The 19281-nt window shown below is 64.8% G+C and overlaps 1 protein-coding gene across 5 annotated transcripts in view; it reads left to right on the top strand.

Annotated features, from left to right (window-relative positions):
• The first annotated feature begins 3961 nt into the window (after positions 1-3961).
• The window catches only part of ADGRB2 (adhesion G protein-coupled receptor B2), a 30242-nt gene continuing 14922 nt past the window's right edge, over positions 3962-19281 (top strand). For 3 of the 5 annotated variants that reach the window (XM_064471255.1, XM_064471254.1, XM_064471253.1), the window contains exons 1-3: positions 4012-4094; positions 11114-11912; positions 18192-18275. In XM_064471255.1, coding sequence (XP_064327325.1) covers positions 11129-11912; positions 18192-18275 — 868 coding nt within the window. In that variant the 5' untranslated portion in view covers positions 4012-4094; positions 11114-11128. Of the gene's footprint in view, positions 4095-11113; positions 11913-18191; positions 18276-19281 lie in introns of all 5 variants that reach the window. The other 2 variants (XM_064471256.1, XM_064471257.1) reach the window with 1 other exon arrangement.

The raw sequence follows: 19281 nt of genomic DNA, 5'->3' as shown, positions 1-19281 counted from the left end.
AGCTCAGGGAGGATCTCCCAGCACCTTGGGATCCAGAGGGATTTATCCTCACCGAAGCCTTGGGATGGAGCAGAGCTGCTTTCTGGTGCGTGGAGACCTGGAGGTGCAAATCCTACAGGCATCCCACATGCCGTCTCCCCACCAATGCTGTGCTCGTCCCTTGATCCCACAGGCCCAAGAGGCAACATCTGCACCCTCATCCAGCAGAAACTCTCCCCATTTCTCCCAGTAACTCTTCCCAGCATGCCTGGCCCAGCGCCTCGAGTCCTTGGCCCTGCCTCATGCCAATGCATCATCTCCGCATTGGCACAAATGGACGCGGGATCAGCCCTGGTCCATCCTTCAGTGCACAAAGTGCCTGGAGAAATGAAAATGAAGATGCTGAGCTGAAACTCATCTTCTTGGGCTGTGTCCATAGGTCTGGGAGCCGCTTGGGATCAGCGGCAGCACTCCTCAGTCTGTAACAAACCCCAAAGTGAAATTTATTTCAGAGCTTATTCACATCCTTCCTCTTCTGCCCGTCACCCGGGCTTCCCTCGCTCCTTTTCCTTTGCTTTTCTCTGTGCCACCACTCGCAGAAAACTTCACAGGAAGGTTCCTCGGAGGTGAGCAGCGGCCACGGGCTGCCGGCGCGGGGCCAGTCCCTCCATCCCGGCGATGGGCACCAAGCGACTGGCGAGGGCTCCTCTGCTGGCGCTACTGCCTCTTCCTATTAGAGCAGATTGTCTTGCAAACCAAACTTCCCTCTTTATTGCTGCTTTTGTTTTTCCACTGGGGCAATTCGCAGCGACGTTTATGGGAAGCGATTCAGGCAGGCGGCTGCGGCTTCTCAGGGGCTGCCTTCTGCTCCCGTCTCGCCCTGTGGTTTGAGCCGAGATGCTCCTGGCTAAGCCTTTCCGGGAAGCTGCTGCTTTGTGCACTGCTCGGGGGAGACGAGCCCTGAGGATTGGGCCCATCACGGGGGCCACGGGAGCTTGGGGGCTGGTTGCAGCATTCCCACATCCCCTCAGCCAGGAACTGGGCTCACTCTCTTCCCTGAATCCTCATCCAGGGCCGGGCACGGAGTAGTTGCCACCTCCCTGACTCTCCCCATCCCTTATTTCTGTGCCCCATGTTGGAAGCGCAAAGTGCCAGGTGCCTCAGGAGCCCCCGGACACGAGGAGGGCTCGGCCGGTCCCTGCCCGGTGCTGGCGATCCCGGCGGTGCCCGCGCTCGCGGCGGCAGATGCTGTTAGCCGCGGCGGCAGTGCCTGCATAATGATCGTGGCGGCACCGGGGACCTTGTGTCAACCTGGCAAGTTATTATTGCCTTAATGGACAGGTCTAATTCCCATCCAGCCGGCAAAGCCCTGGTGTTACAACCTCCGCACACGCGGGCGCTGCTCTAATTATGCCCTGTGAGCGGCTTTGCTTGCGCTGACACCCAGCCCCCCCGAATCCGCGGGCACCGGTGAGGCTGAGAGCCCTGATTAGTGTTTTCCCCACATCCCAGCAGTTCACCGGGGTGAGGAGGATGCTGGGGGCTCCAGGCGCTCGCACCGAGCAGCCGGGGAGATGCTTCATTTTGCCTCAGGGAGTCTCCAGTGCCTTCCTGAGCGCTGCCTGGCCCAAGACTTGGGGGGGGGGGGGGGCTGAGCACCCCTCTTGCCTTGCTTTGGGCTGGGGGCATGGTCAACGGCAGAGCTCATGCTGTGGCTGGGGGGAAGGTTTGCAGGGATAAAACATCAACAAGCAGCTACAGAGAGCACCCAGTTGTCCTGGTAACAGTGGGTGCCTCCAGCTCCTGCCTCTTGCCCCCACCCCCCAGCGCTGAGCCCCCTGCCCCTCCTCGCCACAGGCAGGGCCCCACCAGGGGCAGAGGAGCCTTTTGGTGATGCTGCCTGCGGCAGTGGGGAGCTTGGGGCAGGGGGGTGACACGGAGGCTGGAAATGACTCCCTCGCTGGAAGGGCAGCAGCAGGCACAGGGTGATGTGACGTGCATGATCACGGGCCGTGGCCAGGCCTGGTGGCACAGGGCTCTTGCAGGACAGTGATGCAAGTCAGGCTGCGCCACAGCCAGCACTGGGGCTGGGGCAGAGCCCGCGGGCAACGTGCAGGCGGCGTTTCCTGCATCGCAGCCTGCATCGCATCCTGCATCACTCGCAGGGCAGCGGTAGCCGGTGACAAGTGATGCTTTCGGAAATTCGGAAGTATATCAAGCACGCAGACCTATTCAGCTTCAGAAGCAAATACCTCGCAGGAAGCAGACACTGTGACCCAGAGAGCCGTGGCTGTGGGATCGCCCTTCTGCTAAGCTGCAGCCACTGCAATGATCTGTATTTACAGAGACGGGTTCTGGAATATCCTCCAGTTATGTCTGAGCTAATGATGCTTTTCTCCCTGGGATAAAGAACAGCCTGAGAAGATGGTGCGCTTTCTTTCAGCCTCGACCCAGAGGGGATGAGTGTCTGTCTGGGGATGCCGGGTTGGGCACCAGCAGCTGCAGGGGAGGACTGGAAAAAGGGAATGCTGGGGAGGGAGAGAACTGGATTGCACAAAGGTCTCGGGTGGATACGAGCCTGCACTTCCAGCGGTGCCGGGCTGGATTAGGGCTGGCGCTGAGCTACAGATCTCCAGGGTGCTCAGCAGTGGTCCTGGTGGTGCCTCCTGCTACTGGCTTTCTGCCTCTGTTGTGCCCGGCCCCTGGATGGAGGCTCCAAGGGGCCACCTGGAGATCTGTGCATCCCCCAGGGCTGAGCACAGCACACACAGCGCCGGGCAGGATGCGGCTGGAGGAGATGGACAGGCGGGCGATGGCAATACGCTGCATTTCCAGCTGTGCTGCTCCTGCAGCGTGGCAGCAAGGCCGTGCCGCATCCTGCTGGGTGCCTCGCTGGACGGCTGGGGCTCGGTGGCGATGGCACTCCGTCCCCTCCAAGCCAGAGCTCCCCGTGCTTCTGGCGGGCTCTGCCCTGGGCAGGATCTGGGCTGCAGTGGCTGTGCCAGCTGCTCCCAGTTGCCCATGGACCACCAAGACGCTCAGGTTTATCCTGTTTGTGCATGGCCTTCACATGGGAAACTGCAGCTCTGCAGCCCCCCAGACACCACTGTGGCTCTGTGAGTCTGGCGTTCCGTGTGTCGCACACTCTCGTGCCATGTTTGTGCAGTCATGGGGTGTCCCGGCCCCACTTCTGCCCCGGTGCCGATGCTCCCAGTCTCCCTGTATCCCACACCCCCCCTGCACCCCACAGCAAAACATGCCAGGCCGAGGCCTGCACGTGTGCAACACGGCTGCTGGCAGGGAGCACGTGTATCCCGCACAGGGGTGTGCCACGCACGCGCGTGTGCGTGTGTGCGCGCACACCCCAGCACCCACCGGTGTGCACGCGTGCACTGCCCACGCGTCAGCGAGCATGAACAGCCCACTTGTGTGCACACACCAACAGCCCAGCCGCTCACACGCGGACATGGCCCACGCCTGTGCACGCACCAACCGATTCACACGTGTGCCACACGCACCTGCGCCCGCATGCAGCCTCCCTGCAACCCTCCCTATCCCCCCGGGTAGGAGCACAACAGCCCTGTGTGCGTGTGCACACCACATCCACGCGTGTGCAGCCCTCCACGCGTGTGCATGCACCCCCCCCCCCCCCCCCAGTGCTGCAGCATCCCGGCGGTCACCTTCCCCCCCCCCCATTCCCCGCTCCGGGGGCGGCGGGGGTGCAGCGGTGGGGCGGTTTGGGGGGCAGACCCCCACCTCCCCCCGCACCCCCACCCCCTCCCCCGGTCTCCGTAGGGCGGCCCCGCCGCCGCGCAGGCTCCCCGCCATGCCCGGCGCTGTCACACCGCCCCGCGCATGCAGCAAGTGCCCGAGCCGTGCGCGCCGCCGCCGCTCCCCCGCCCTCCCCCTCCTCCTCTTCCTCCTCCTCCTCCTCCTCCTCCCCGCCGCCACCGGGGCCCGGCGCGCCGCGCGCCCGCTCCCGGCCCCGCGCGCCGCCGCGCTCCCCGGGGCGCGCCCGGGCACCGGTTGCCGCCGCCGCCGCCGCCGCTCGGGGATGGCCAGCCCGCTGCACGCCGCGCCGCGCCGGGGCTACACGAGCTGCTGACGGAGCGCAGGTAAGGGAGGCGGCGGGGGGAGCGGGGAACCCCCACCCCCCCCACCCCCCTTTCCCGGTGCACCGACACCCCCCCCCCTCCGCCCCTTCCCGGTGCACCGAGGTGCGGTGCGCTCCGCTCCCCCCTCCGCGGCGCGGCGGGGGCGGCAGCTCGCCGGGGATGCGGGATGCGGCGGCCGGTGCTGCCGCTTGGCAGAACCCCGGTTCCGCCGTGCCACCCCCGGCCAACTTTCCCGGTTGGGGTCGGGGAGTTGAAGCCGCCCCGCGATACCGGCGGTGCCCCCGTTACCCGCGGCGGGTAGCGGCATCCCCGGGGCGGCCCCGGCCCTGCCTGGAAGTTGCGCGGGGCTGCTGCGGCGGCGGGGCGGGCTCGGCAACGGGGCTGGCTGCGAGCCGCGGGCATGCCCGGGGCCGCCGGTCCTCACCCCCGCGGCCGCCGGTCCCCCCCTCCCCGGGCTGCCGGTCGCCCACCCCCCCGCTCCCCGGGATGCTGGTGCTTTCCTATAAGCAGTGCCAGGGGCCAGGGCTCCGGCAGCCCCACTGGTCGGGGGGCTGCACGCGTGTCGGTGGGCACATGCATGTTGCTGGGCAGATGCATGTTGCTGGGCACACGTGTGGCACCGCGGTGCCGCGGCGTGTCATACGGCAAGGCCGCAGGCGCCCGGCTGCCTGCTGGTATCCCTGCCAGCCCCGGCGTGGGCACACGTGTGCCGCCAGCCCGGCGTGCGTGGGTGCTCCACGGGTTGGCCTCCCCATGCCGTCACCCCTAACCAGGGCCCCGGGGAGTCGGCACACACCGGGGCGCGTGGGCAGGCGTGTTGGCAGAGCCCTGGCAGCAGGCGGGTGGTTTTTGCAGCTCTCCTCTGCGTGGGGCTTTGTTCGGTGCCAGCGTGGAGGGCCACGGGGAGCCCCCGTGTCACCGCCGCGCTGCTGGGGCGAGCGGCGCCTGGGGGCCGTGGGCGTGCAGCGAGGGCACACGTGGGCGCCCAGCGTGTGCCGGTGCGGGCACGTGCGGCGTGCAGGTGGCAGCCGGATCTGGGGGGGAGCGGGGGAGCTGCTTCCCTTCCCAGGGGACCTGTGAGCCCTGGGGTTCGTGGCAGGAGCGATGCCACGTGCGCAAGCGCGTGTGCCCACGCAGGTCACTTCTTGAAGCACGGGGAGATTTTTCGGCAGCCCCGGCCAGTGCGGAGGGTGCGTGTGCACCACACCTGCATGGTCGGTGCCGAGGGCTCGCGACAGCACAGCGTGTGAACAACCCTTTGCTTTTCTAGGTCATGTTGCTGCTGCCTGTGCTGGATGGCACCTGGCAGCCGGGGCTGCTGGTGACGTGGGGAGGTGGCCCCGGGGTGGCCGGGCTGGGTTGTGGCACAACGTCTGGTTGGGGTTTCTGACCGGGCGCTACCGATGGCTGGGGCATGCGTGGGGCTGGCAGTGTGGGGCTGGCTCTGGGCTGTGCCACTGGGAGAGCTCCTGGTGGGTGGCAGGGTGCTTAATTGGGACTGACCTCTCCCGCCTCAAAGGCAGGAGCTGAGCCAAGGAGGGCTTGTGGGGAGGGAGCCGGCTGGCAGGGCTTACACTGGGTGCCTGTGGGGAGGAGTAGAGTGGCGCGGCTGGTGTCACCGTCACCTGGCTGCTCGCTGGCTACCCTTTCCCGGGAGGCTCGGCACCCCGTTTCCCAGCGGGGTTTGTTACCAGTGGCGCGGACGGTGGCAGATGCTGGAGCTGGCCGTGGGGCAGCGCCAGCCCCTCTGTGCCGGAGCCTGGCAGCAGCTCCTCTTCAAGGCCTGCCCCGGCTGCTCGTCAAGCCTTGTCGCCAAACCCTGCTCTGATCCAAGGAGTCTGCAAGAAGCTGGGATCCTACAAATTTGGTCTGTGCTGGAGAGAAAATGGATACGGAGCCGTCACTGTGGGCGGCTTTCTCTCCGACCGGCAGCCGTGTGGCAGAGGTGCTCCAGCGTCCGGGCTGGGATGCACTGCTTGATCTTCCCTGCTGCCTCCTGCTCCTTTTGACACCTCTAAGGATCTCCAGCAGCGTGGCTCTTCTGCCCTGCGTGACACCTCTGCCGTGCTGGCGCTGGGCTGGGGGCGCTGGGCTCTTCCTGGAGAGCTGCGCTGGGCTCTGTCCTCCCCGGTGGGCTGCAGAGAGCTCTGCCCTGGCACCAGCGTCCCACGCAGAGCAGTGGGAATAGATGGGTCTTCCTTCGCCCGGGCTGTTCCCATCACTGCTGAGTCCCCACATCCTGGGTGGGGGCTGCAGGACGGGTTTCCCACGTCCTCCTGCCCGGAGGAAGATGATGCTCGGACAGACTGATGCGCAGACCATGGGACAAGCCGCTAGCCCTGGTCCAGCCCCCGCCGCCCCCACACAACCCTTGGGGTTGGGCTGCTGCGCCGCCTTGATGCTTCTCCACGGGAATTTGGACCGAGGCCCTGCAAACTCATTTCCTACCACGGAGCCGTCCTCTAATGGGGACGGGGCTGGCTCTAGGCCACCCGGCTTGGTTGCTAAACGTCAGAGGCTCTGTAGCTCCTCAGTGCTCGCGAGGACCATCGTGTCCACCCCTGCTCTCGTCCCGTCTGTTCATTCTTGATGTCCTCCAAGAGCAGGATGGAGCCTTGCCCCTTCTCAGGGCACCTCGGAGGCTCCTGGCAGACCCAGGTCCAGCTGAGATGGGGGGTTGTGGAAACCCCCGTCTGGCGTGAGCACACATTCAGGCTGCCACCCTGCTGCTGCCACCCCTGGGCCATGGACCCACCTTTTGAGCCCTCCTGGGGCTCTCAGCCCCCCATCCCTTTGCCCTACAGCACCAGGGCACGATGGAGCTGATGGAGAAGAGGGAGCCACATCCCAGTGATACAGAAACTACTTGGAAGAGGCTGTGGGAGAGCGACAGGAGCAGCCACGGCTGCTGCAGCCCCTGCGGGTGCCCTGCAGCGGGGGGGGCTCGCCTCCAGGGACCCCCGCAGCTGCGCAGGGGGAGGCAGCACACGCTGTTCCCTGGCAGAGCGTAATCCCTAATCCCGGAGGAGATTTCACTGTGCTGTCTCTCGGCCTTGCTTTTGGAGTGGAGTTTTACCAACAGCAGTTAAGTAAAATAAATAAAAAGGCCTGTGCTTGCCAGTGCTAGCGAGGCTGAGCCAGTGATTGGCAAAGCGGCACCATTAATTACAGCTCGGCGCTGCTGCCAGCCTGCCTGCTTCAGGAAAGGTGGTGGCAGCGCGCCGGGGAAGCCAGAGGGAGAGGGGGAGTGTGTGGGGAAAGGGGCGGGGGGACGTGGGAGAGTGGAGCTGGGGAAACGTGGTCCCAGGCGCCGAGGGGATTGTGCCGCGGCGGGTGGAAGCAGCACCGATACCCCTCTCCCTGCCAAGCGCCTGCGAGTGCGTGCACGGGAGCCCACATGTGCACACGCGTGTGCATGCACATGCCTTGCGGGAAGCTGCATTTTGGGGGGGGGGGGCTGTGATCTCAGTGGAGTTGCTCTGTCACTTTTGCCCAGTGATGCTCACAGCGTTAATCAGTTGGCAGGGAGGCTGCGTCGGTGTTGCCGAGGGCTGGGCAGGGGCTCGGTGCTGCCGGTCCTTCACGCCGGGAGGACGGGCTCAGGGCGGCAAGGGCTGAGCACGGCAGAGGCGGCTTTGAAGTTCCTGGATGCCTTTGAACTGCTAGTGAAGATCCTGGAAATTGGAGGGTCGCAGACTCTCTCGGTGGGAATTGCTCTTTATGGTGCTTTGTTTGTTGGTGTCACCTCTGGGCAGGCAGGGATGTGCTCCCAAGGGATGGAGCCCGTTTCGTGGCTGCATGGCTGGGCTGTGCCAGCGGCCAGCCTGCTCCTCCCCAGATGCTGTTGCCTTTCAGCAGGGACCGTAGGCCATTCCCACCGTGGTTCAACACCCAGGGCTGCCCGACCCTTCCTTACCCTCATGCCCTTGCCTTGAGCCATCCTCGTGTTAGGAATTCTTATGGATCGTATATTTTCTACAGCCTATTAAGAGAACACTGTTGGGTTAAAAACCGTGTCTCTTAAAACCCAAATCTCCTTTACTTTGCTATTAATCGTTTCTCAGATTATTAATGCCAATGAGGTTTAGTGCTGCCCATTTATCACTTCTGGGGCTGGTTGGTTGTTTCTGGCTTTGCCTGGCGGGAGAGGGGTGGCCGCGGCTGAGCAGAAGCGTGATGGTCAGGAGCTGGCCCCCGCCATGCCAGGAGGATGTGCTGGACCAGGTCCACACCGAAATCCCTATTCAGGCAAAGCATCTTCAGGGAAACAACCTGTTTGTGCAGTGCGAGCAGTGCCTCCTCCTGCCGTGCCGTGGCTGCTGGCGAGGGAGAGGCGAGCCCTGGTTGGATTCTGCTGGTTACCGGAGCCAGGAGGGATGTGATGGCAGCGATGGAGAGGCGCCGTGCTCGGACTGCCAAGGATGGGGAGCCTGGGATGCCGCTTCCGCACAGTCGCTTCCTGGTTCTGTGATGGCTCTTTAAAAGCTTTAATTAAAAACACACCCCCTTCCCTGTGCCCGGGCGGGGAACAAAGGCAAATGGAAGGGGCTGGAGCGGGGTGGCTCCGGCGGGCAAGCGTGCCAGCCGTTCTCTGGCTGCCATCCCCGGGCAGCAGCGCCCACTCCCGCAGCAGCCCAGCCAAGGCGGTTGGGTGCGGCGGGTCCCTGGGGGCAGCCAGCGTCCCCCCATCAGCAGCGGTGCTGGGATGCAGCCGCCGGTGCTGGGCAGTTTCTTCCACATGGACCGAGGCTGTTTTGGAGGCGAAGGGGCAATGGGCAGCGGGGCCGTGCCCTGGCACCCCGGTGAGGCTGGGCTCGCCCTTGCCGGAGCACACCGACGGCGACGCTGCAGGGTGCGAGGTCCTCGCTGCGGTGCCAGGTAGGGGGTGATGGTGACCCCTCCTCGAGCCGCTTGGCAGCTCCCGCCGGGTGACTCGGTGCCCCAGATGTTAAACATCTTCTCAGGCCCAGCTTGCAGCTCAGTGAAATATTTTCACTGCAGCAGCAACAGCAAGCGCTGCAGGGAGCGAGGCTGGTGCTGAACGAGCTGTATCAGATTTGATCTGCTCTTAACGAGCCCTGGCCTTCAGTAGCAGCTACAGTGGGGTGCCGGGCTCTCGGGCAGCCGCAGCTCCAACCCTGGTGGGTTTTTGGGGTGGGGGGGAGGCTCCCCGTGGTCCGGAGCACCTGGGTCTTGCACGGCACCGTGTTTAAAACGCAGGGAGCCCGGGGAGGCGCAGCAGTGGGCTGCTCAGCCATGCCCATCCCTGGCGAGCTTTCCAGCATGCGGTTTGCCCCAGCGGCAGCCGCGCAGGCGGGCTGGGCACCGGCAGGAGCCAGGTGGGAGGGATGAGCGGATGGCAGTGCCGGAGCATCCCTCCTCGCTGCTCCCGGGCGAGGGAAGCAAGCACCATCTTGTGTCCCTGCCAGGCTGCGGGAGCCCCGGGAGCTCACTGCAGAGCGGCAGCGTGTCCCTGCCTGACCTCCTCTTCCTCCTCCTCTGCCGCCTCCTCCTCCCCCCATCCCCATCTCTCCCAGAGCAGCGGAGGGCTGTGATTCTCCAGGAGACCCCAGGTCCTTGCTGGGTGTTTGAGGAACATCAGTGAGGGATGCCTGTGGGGGTCCCTGCTCCAGCCCCCCTTGGCTCCCTGCTGCTGCCGGTGGGGGGGTATCTCCTGTTGAATTCCCCAGGGTCTCCCAGGGGTGGAAGTGGCTGCAGGAAAATGGGGTTTTCTTTTGCCCCAGATCTCCCTGCTTACATTGAGGGGGCTTCCCTGGATCCGGCCCCAGGCCTGGCTGCTCCCGCTGCCTCCACCCCAGCCCCTTTCTCCCTACGCCTGTGTACCGCTGGCGGGGGCTGGCTGCCGGCACCGAGCCCCCGTGCTGCCGGGGCGGCAGGAGCCACTGCCAGCCTGTTGCTTGAGAGCTGGGTTATTTTTAGCTCTCTAATGTGCCCGTCGTGGCTTCGGCGCAGGCTCGGCCAAGGCTCAGGCTCCCTCCTCGATGAGCAGGGGGATACCCTGGTACCGGCGCCTTGGCCAGGGGTGATTTAGGAGCAGCAGATCTTCTTTGCAGACGGAGAAGAGCACCCTGGTGTCATGTTGAGTGCTGAGCATCCCCCACGTGCGGCTGGCATGGAGGGGAGTGGGGACCTCGGTGATTTTGGAAATCAATCTCTGGAATGGCATCCATCCCCTGCGGCCACCTCCTGAATGTCTCCCGCCGTCCCCAGGGCTGCCCCCTTGTACCACTGCCCTGGGCACCGGCTGGCCCTGCAGAGCGGTGCCGACACACGGTGGCCTCAGGCTCTGTAGAGCCACGCTTTGGTCCTGCTTAATAAGGCCACCACGTGCATTATTTTATTAATGAGTTATTAAAAAGCTATCCATGGCGATGCTGCTGCGTATCAGGCACGGTGTCCAAGAAATATGTACTTTAATGATTGCTTGCCCTGTTCCGGGCTCTCGTGGCAGGTGGGGGGGACACCATGCTGTTGGGGCACCTGTGCACCCCCAGCACATCACCTGGGTTCTTCTGCTGAGCACCCGGCCTGTCCCCGCAGCGCTCTGGGGCACTGGCAATAGCTTTGAGGCTTTTTATAGCCCCGTCTGGGCAGAAGCTGTTCGGTGGCTCCTTGCCCATGTTGTGCTTGGCCAGCTCCGTCGGGTGAGCTGAGGGCGGGGGGGGTTGCTGCAGTGGGGGCTTGCTGGCGGTGGGGTGGGAGGCGGGTCTCTGCTCTGGTGGTTTTGGGGTAAAGTCCCTGGTTTGTGCTGCATGGTCCCTGGTCTGGGGGCTGCCTCGGGGGATGGGGCAGGGGTCTCTGATGGTTGTCCCGTGCCTCCAAGGAGGCAGCTGGGGACATGGACCAGCTGGGATGCTGCTTCCATGGTGGCCAGGGCTCAGTGCAGGGTGCTGACCCCGCTCCGTACCAGCTCTGCACCCTCCTGGCATAGCGGGGAGCCCACAGCGGCATGCCTCCCAGTAAGCGTCTGTCTGTCCGTCTGTCTCTCTCCCCCACAGGGCAAATGCCATAGGATGACCGCTGCTGGTCCCCTCTTACTGGCTGTGATATCGTCTCTCCTGTGGCTCACGCGGGGCTTTGACCCGGCTCCCAGCGCCTGCTCCGCTCTGGCCTCCGGCGTCCTCTACGGCTCCTTCTCCCTCAAGGACCTCTTCCCCACCATCTCCTCCGGCTGCTCCTGGACCCTGGAGAACCCCGACCCCACCAAGTACTCGCTCTACCTCCGCTTCAACCGGGAGGAGCAGGTCTGCACCCACTTCTCGCCCATGGTGCTGCCGCTCGACCACTACCTGGCCAACTACACCTGCGACCCCCGTGGCGAGGCTGCCAGCCCCCAGCCTGCCCACCAGCGGCCAGAGGAAGAGGAGGAGGAGGAGGAAGCCGAGCTGGAGCTGTGCGAGGGCGCGGGGCCCTTCACCTTCCTCCATTTCGACAAGAACTTCGTGCAGCTCTGCCTGGCGGCCGAGCCCGAGGCAGCCCCCCGCCTCCTGGCCCCCCAAGCCCTGGAGTTTCGTTTCGTGGAGGTGCTGCTCATCAACAACAACAACTCCAGCCAGTTCACCTGCAGCGTGCTCTGCCGCTGGCTGGAGGAGTGTCTGCAAGCGCCTGGCGCCCGCCGCTGTGGCTTCACCCACGCTGGCTGCAGCTGCCAGGCGGAGAGCCCGCCGGCCCCCCGGCGCAACGGCACACGGCACGCCGCCCGCACGCCCGCCCCGCCGCCCGCCGCCGCTGGCTGCTGCCCCACTGACCTGCATTCTGCGAATGCCAACGATTTTGACCTGCCTGAGGTCCCGCACGGTGAGTGGGACGCAAGGGGAGCCCTGGGGATGAGCCTCGGCTACGTGCATGCTTCCTGGAGTGCTGTGCATGGAGCAGGGGGGCTGTGCAATGGGAGAGTCCTGCCCGTGCACACTCCCTGGGGCAGGAGGGCACAAGCTGGGCACTGTGCATGGAGCAGGGAGGCCGTGCAATGGGAGAATCCTCCCTGTGCACACTCCCTGGGGCAGGAGGGCACAAGCTGGGCACTGTGCATGGAGCAGGGAGGCCGTGCAATGGATGGATCCTGCCCGTGCACACTCCCTGGGGCAGGAGGGCACAAGCTGGGCACTGTGCATGGAGCAGGGAGGCCGTGCAATGGATGGATCCTCCCTGTGCACACTCCCTGGGGCAGGAGGGCACAAGCTGGGCACTGTGCATGGAGCAGGGAGGCCGTGCAATGGATGGATCCTCCCTGTGCACACTCCCTGGGGCAGGAGGGCACAAGCTGGGCACTGTGCATGGAGCAGGGAGGCCGTGCAATGGATGGATCCTGCCCGTGCACACTCCCTGGGGCAGGAGGGCACAAGCTGGGCACTGTGCATGGAGCAGGGAGGCCGTGCAATGGATGGATCCTCCCTGTGCACACTCCCTGGGGCAGGAGGGCACAAGCTGGGCACTGTGCATGGAGCAGGGAGGCCGTGCAATGGATGGATCCTCCCTGTGCACACTCCCTGGGGCAGGAGGGCACAAGCTGGGCACTGTGCATGGAGCAGGGAGGCCGTGCAATGGATGGATCCTGCCCGTGCACACTCCCTGGGGCAGGAGGGCACAAACTGGGCACTGTGCATGGAGCAGGGAGGCCGTGCAATGGGAGAATCCTCCCTGTGCACACTCCCTGGGGCAGGAGGGCACAAGCTGGGCACTGTGCATGGAGCAGGGAGGCCGTGCAATGGGAGAATCCTCCCTGTGCACACTCCCTGGGGCAGGAGGGCACAAGCTGGGCACTGTGCATGGAGCAGGGAGGCCGTGCAATGGATGGATCCTCCCTGTGCACACTCCCTGGGGCAGGAGGGCACAAGCTGGGCACTGTGCATGGAGCAGGGAGGCCGTGCAATGGATGGATCCTCCCTGTGCACACTCCCTGGGGCAGGAGGGCACAAGCTGGGCACTGTGCATGGAGCAGGGAGGCCGTGCAATGGATGGATCCTGCCCGTGCACACTCCCTGGGGCAGGAGGGCACAAACTGGGCACTGTGCATGGAGCAGGGAGGCCGTGCAATGGGAGAATCCTCCCTGTGCACACTCCCTGGGGCAGGAGGGCACAAGCTGGGCACTGTGCATGGAGCAGGGAGGCCGTGCAATGGGAGAATCCTCCCTGTGCACACTCCCTGGGGCAGGAGGGCACAAGCTGGGCACTGTGCATGGAGCAGGGAGGCCGTGCAATGGATGGATCCTCCCTGTGCACACTCCCTGGGGCAGGAGGGCACAAGCTGGGCACTGTGCATGGAGCAGGGAGGCCGTGCAATGGATGGATCCTGCCCGTGCACACTCCCTGGGGCAGGAGGGCACAAGCTGGGCACTGTGCATGGAGCAGGGAGGCCGTGCAATGGATGGATCCTCCCTGTGCACACTCCCTGGGGCAGGAGGGCACAAGCTGGGCACTGTGCATGGAGCAGGGAGGCCGTGCAATGGATGGATCCTGCCCGTGCACACTCCCTGGGGCAGGAGGGCACAAGCTGGGCACTGTGCATGGAGCAGGGAGGCTGTGCAGTGGATGAGTCCTGCCCATGCACGCTCTTCGGGGCAGGAGGGCACAAACTGGGCACTGTGCATGGAGCAGGGAAGCCGTGCAATGGATGGATCCTGCCCGTGCATGCTCTTTGGGGCAGGAGGGTGCAAGCTGGGCACTGTGCATGGAGCAGGGAGGCCGTGCAATGGGTGAGTCCTGCCCGTGCACACTCCCTGGGGCAGGAGGGCACAAGCTGGGCACTGTGCATGGAGCAGGGAGGCCGTGCAATGGATGGATCCTGCCTGTGCACACTCCCTGGGGCAGGAGGGCACAAGCTGGGCACTGTGCATGGAGCAGGGAAGCTGTGCAATGGATGGATCCTGCCCGTGCACACTCCCTGGGGCAGGAGGGCACAAGCTGGGCACTGTGCATGGAGCAGGGAGGCCGTGCAATGGGAGAGTCCTGCCCGTGCACACTCCCTGGGGCAGGAGGGCACAAGCTGGGCACTGTGCATGGAGCAGGGGGGCCGTGCAATGGGAGAGTCCTGCCCGTGCACACTCCCTGGGGCAGGAGGGCACAAGCTGGGCACTGTGCATGGAGCAGGGAAGCCGTGCAAGGTGTAAATCCTGTGCGTGAGCAATGGCCAGGCTCAACGGAGCTGCAGCTCGCTCTGCCCTGGCCGCGTTCTGGCCGGCCCCGTTAGCACCGCTCGCCGCCACGCTGGCACAGCCGGCTGTTCGCCATGGCCACGCTGGCACCGCCGGCTGTTCGCCATGGCCACGCTGGCACCGCCGGCTGTTCGCCATGGCCACGCTGGCGCCGGCTGTTCGCCATGGCCACGCTGGCGCCGGCTGTTTGCCATGGCCACGCTGGCACAGCCGGCTGTTTGCCATGGCCACGCTGGCGCCGGCTGTTCGCCATGGCCACGCTGGCGCCGGCTGTTTGCCATGGCCACGCTGGCACAGCCGGCTGTTTGCCATGGCCACGCTGGCGCCGGCTGTTTGCCATGGCCACGCTGGCACCGCCGGCTGTTTGCCATGGCCACGCTGGCACCGCCGGCTGTTCGCCATGGCCACGCTGGCACAGCCGGCTGTTCGCCATGGCCACGCTGGCACAGCCGGCTGTTCGCCATGGCCACGCTGGCACAGCCGGCCTGGCCCCGGGGCCTCCTTGCCACGGCCCTGCGCAGGGCTGCTGCTCGCCTGACTGCGAGCCTGGAGCAGGGGCCCTGTCACTCTGCATTGGCGGAGATGTGGAAAACAATTTGCAGGTAAAATGACCCTTTCCCGTGGCAAATTACCCTTGACTGCTGCAGCCCGGGCGCTTGTTATTCCAGGCAGGATGTCACGGCACGGTGTGGCCGGGCTATTAACCAGGCGGAATAAAGCCATTTGCTCGTTACGGAATTGCAGGAACCTCAAGTGAAGATAAAGCAGCCGTGCTGGCCCGCGCCCTGGGCACTGGGGTCGGGCTGCCCGTGGCAGGGAGCCGCCTCACCCAAGCACTCCTTTCGCTTGTGGGGCATCTCTGCTGAGCCCAGCGAGGTGATGCAGGGGTTTTGGGGCGCATCTGGCCAGATATTCCTCCTGTGCCAGACCCGGGTGATGCATGGGGAGGACCAATCCCCAACTTGGCTGTGTGGGGTCTTTATCCAGCAGATTAGGTGGTGCTGATGGGCGGTGGGTGTATCTATAATTTCATTGGGCTTTAGCATTTATTTCAGGAGCTAAATGTCATTACGGGCAGATCCCCCGACTAAATCCCCAGTCCATTACAGCTGCAGGGTTATAAATCGCCTCATCCCGAGGGGAGCTGCTTGAGCTGATTTTATTTTATTTTTTTCTTCCTTTTTTCCCCTTTAAATGCCAGTCCACGTGGACGATTAAGTGCTCAGTGCTGGTTTCAGGTGCCAACCCTGAGCTCAGCCTGGCTGGTTCTTTGCCTGGGGTGCCCAGGGATGCCACAAGTGCTGGTGTCTCCCATGTCCTGGGGCTGCCTGGGGAGCAGTGGGTGCTGCCGGCGTGGAGCAGGGATGGATGATGCCCCATCCACTTCATTCCCAGGGGGTCCTGAACCTCCCTGTGCTCGGTTTGGCGGGGCTCAGTAACACCGAGCATGGCTCAAAGAGGGGATGCTGGGCCGGGTGCTGGAGGGGGGGGTCCCCGCAGACCTGGGGCTCTCAGGGACCGAGGCATCTGCTGCCTTTCCGCACACCGGCACGCCAACCGGCTGCAAGGGCGAGAGCACGAACTCCCGCTCCTTCCCCAAATTACATTTGACATTCAATTAAAACCTGGAGGCGCCCAGAGGTACAGTGTTATTGCGGCGCTGGAGCCGCAAGGGTAATGCGCTGCCTCGGCCGCCCCGCTGCCAGCCAGCGCAGCCCCCGCAGCCCCCGCGCCGCGTTACCCCCCGGGGCCCTTCGCCTGCATGGCCGGGCCGCGGGGCCGCGGGGCTGGAGCACAGAGCGTCCTTCATGGCAGCAAGGGGAGGGGGGCGTCCCAGGCTCCCACCTGGCCTCCCCCCAGCACCCCGCAGGGCGGAGAATGGCAGCCTTTCAGGGTGGCGGTGGCAGGCAGGGCCGGGGGGCTGAATGGCGCCTGTGAGCCGAGCTTTGGCGGGCGCCCAGCGCTGATCTCACCGGCTCTCCTCCGCCGAGCGCCGCAGCCGCGCAGCGACGCGGGGGGCTGGCACCCACCCAGCGCCTCCTCGGGCTTCCACGCTCCCAGCCACGGCGGTGCCCCCCGGGCTTCCCAGCCCTTGCACCGTCCTCCCCGTGGCTCGGCTCTCCCACGGGGCCGGGGTGACGTGGTTAGAGCCGGGGAGATGCAGCCGTGGTGCGACACGGTGTTGGGTCCATGCGGGTGGAAAGCATGGATGGGTGTGGGGATGGGGTTGAAACTTTGCGGGGTGACGTTGGGGGCGTTGCAGCCATGCAGTGGGGGGTGGTGGGGGTCTTTGGAGGGGGCGCACCGCCTGCGGAGCTGGGGCTGAGCGGGTCCAGCTCTGGGGCTTGCTCTGGGCTGTGTTTCCCCTCGCCCCAAACCCATCACCCTTCAGAAACCAGCCCCTGGGGAGGTGATGCTGGGATGGGGCCTTGGCTGCTGGCGTGCGGGGACGTGCCTGGCCTCGGGGGACATCCTGGGCTCCCCAAAAGAACCCCCTTGCCCTTGCAGCTCAGCAGCCGTGCTGTGATGCAGGGTGCTGGGGGACCCCTGGGGCAGGACTGGGCGCAGGTGCTGGGGTGGAGGGTGCTGGGGATGGCCGCGGCCTCCCTGTGGTGACAGCCAAAGATTTAGTGCTCTCCAAAGGAAATTGAATTTGGTGTCTCTGTCGAACACAGCCAGGGAGAGCGCCCTCGTATATCCTCAGGATTTATGGTTTTCCCTGGGCGCTCGCCGTGACGTGCGTAATTCTGCTGTGCCGCTCCCGGGGGTGGGCGGCCCTGTGGGGAGCTCAGCCCCGAGGCCAGACAGACACCCCCTCCCAGGACATCCCCTCCATCTCCCCGGGTCCCCCTGCACCCCCAGGCCGCGGAGCGGGGTGTGCGGGGAGAGGAGCCCAGGGCACCCGGCTCTATCGGCGGTGACGGCAAGGAGCCTGTGCCAGGGATGGGCCCGGGCAGGGGTTACGCAGGGTTGAAGGCAACACTTGGTAAATTTGGGTCTGGTTTACAGTGTCTGCAGGCAGAGGTCCCTGCTTGGGGCTCGTATATCACCTGTGTGTATTGCAATGGGAGGTGCAGCGTGCCCTAAGCATGATGGGGGCTCCCCTGCCAACGCCAGGTGTCCCCATGTCACCTCTCCTCTGTTCCTCGGGGACATCACTGTGCTCAGCCAGCAGTGCCAGGGCAGCTCAGCAAGGTGGTTGTGCTGTCCCTGGCTGCTCTCCTGTCTGGCACAGCAGCAGGGTGCCCATGGCACTTTGGGGGGGCCACATGCCTGGGGTGGCACTGGCAGCACCCAGGGGAGCCCCTGCTACTTCCCACAGCACATGGCATCCACTGGCAGCAGCTGCCCTGGTGCTGCCGTACCGTACCCAGGGAAAGCACGCGGGATCTCGCCAGCGCCCTGTGCCTGGGTATGGGGACAAGGGACCCGACTGCAGGACAGGGGGGTGGCCCAGGGGGCTGTACGTGTGTGTGTGTGGAGACATCCCCCCTGTGCCCACAGCTGTGCCTCCCACCGAGCCCTCCACATGCCAGTTAATTTCACGCCAAGTGCTCTTGATGGATCTCTTGTTATTTTTGGTGAGCCGAGCCATAAATTTGTGCCACCTCATTGCAGCAAGCTGTTAACTGGGGACGGGGAGAGCACCTCTGCCCAGCGTGGCAGGGGTGCGGGCACCCTGGCTGCACCGGGGCCGTGCTGCAGCTGCAGCCCCTGTGACAGGCGGTGACACGTTTTGGGGGGGCTGTGGATGTGCTCAGCTACGCTCAACCATCTCTAACCATTGGAGATGCCACATGGTGCTCAGTGTGGGGCTGGGTATCCCTGTATCCCCTCTGCAATGTCCCTTGACCCACGGTGGCCCGTCCCTGTTGTGATCCCTGTCCCTTCCTGCTCTCACCAGAGCCCTTCTCTCTTCCAGGCAATGAGGTTGAGGAGAACCAGAAGGTGAAAACCCAGTGGCCACGGTCAGCAGATGAGCCAGCCGTCTACATGGCCCAGACAGGTACTGGTGCTGCCCTGGCGCGGGGACAGGCACAGGACACCGCTGGCGCTGGGCTCGGGCGCCTGGTCATGGCAGGGGTGATGGAGACAGAGCTATTCCCTTTGCTTCCTGCCCACGGACCAGCTTAATTTGCTCCATTTATATATTTTTTCCTTTGCATCTTCCTCTGAGGGTTGTAAAGCAAAAAAAAAAAAAATCCATTAATTGTTTCATTCAAACGTATTTATTTGGCAAATCCATCTGGGTAATTTGAGCGTGCTGCTGCCCCCTCCCCAGCCCCCCCTGATTTATGGTCGGAGGGCTCGGAGGCGAGCAGGAGATGGATGAGCCCCGGTGCCGGGAGAGGAGCTCCGCTCCATGTGCCTGGCATGCAGATCTCCCAGCCGTGCTCAGGTGCCCACGGGGGTCCTGCCCTCCCTGGGAGCTGCCGGACAGACCCCGGTGGTGACCCGGTCCTGCCCCGGGTCCCCAAGTGACGTGGAGGAGCTGCGTGGCGTTGTCACCTCCGTGGGAGCCCTGCTCCGGAGCTTGCGTCGTGTCTGTCTCCAGGACAAATCGCCCCCTTCAGAGCCCTCCTCCATATATTCCTTTTTAATTTAAACTGATGGCCTTTTCTTCTGGCCTGTCCAATAGCTTCAGAGACATCATCAAGCTTAATAAGAGCCGGGTTGTTGTAAATGTCAATGCTGTGCCTGGGCGGGGAGAGGGAGCTGTGCCAGGCTGCCTGCGCTGCCCGCACCGCCCAGGCTGCCCAGGGCGGATGCGATCCCTCGTGCCGGGTGCGATCCTGTGCCCCGACCCCCTTCTCCAGGTGCAGCCGGTGCTGGGTCTGGGGGGGCCGCGTGGGCTCCTTCGCCCTGCTTACATCCTCGGTGTCATCCCTGTCACTTTGTCCTCGCCCCTGTGCTCATGGGTGCTGCCCAGCCGCTTTCCCGTCCCCTCGCAGGGGCTCCGCTCACGGGACCTTGCCCAGCGCCCCCGGGCAGTCGCCGGCTCTCAGGCTCTG

The sequence above is a fragment of the Phalacrocorax carbo genome, chromosome 22, assembly GCF_963921805.1.
Source record: "Phalacrocorax carbo chromosome 22, bPhaCar2.1, whole genome shotgun sequence".
In the NCBI taxonomy this organism is placed as follows: Eukaryota; Metazoa; Chordata; class Aves; order Suliformes; family Phalacrocoracidae; genus Phalacrocorax; species Phalacrocorax carbo.
This window is presented reverse-complemented; position numbering and strand designations above follow the sequence as displayed.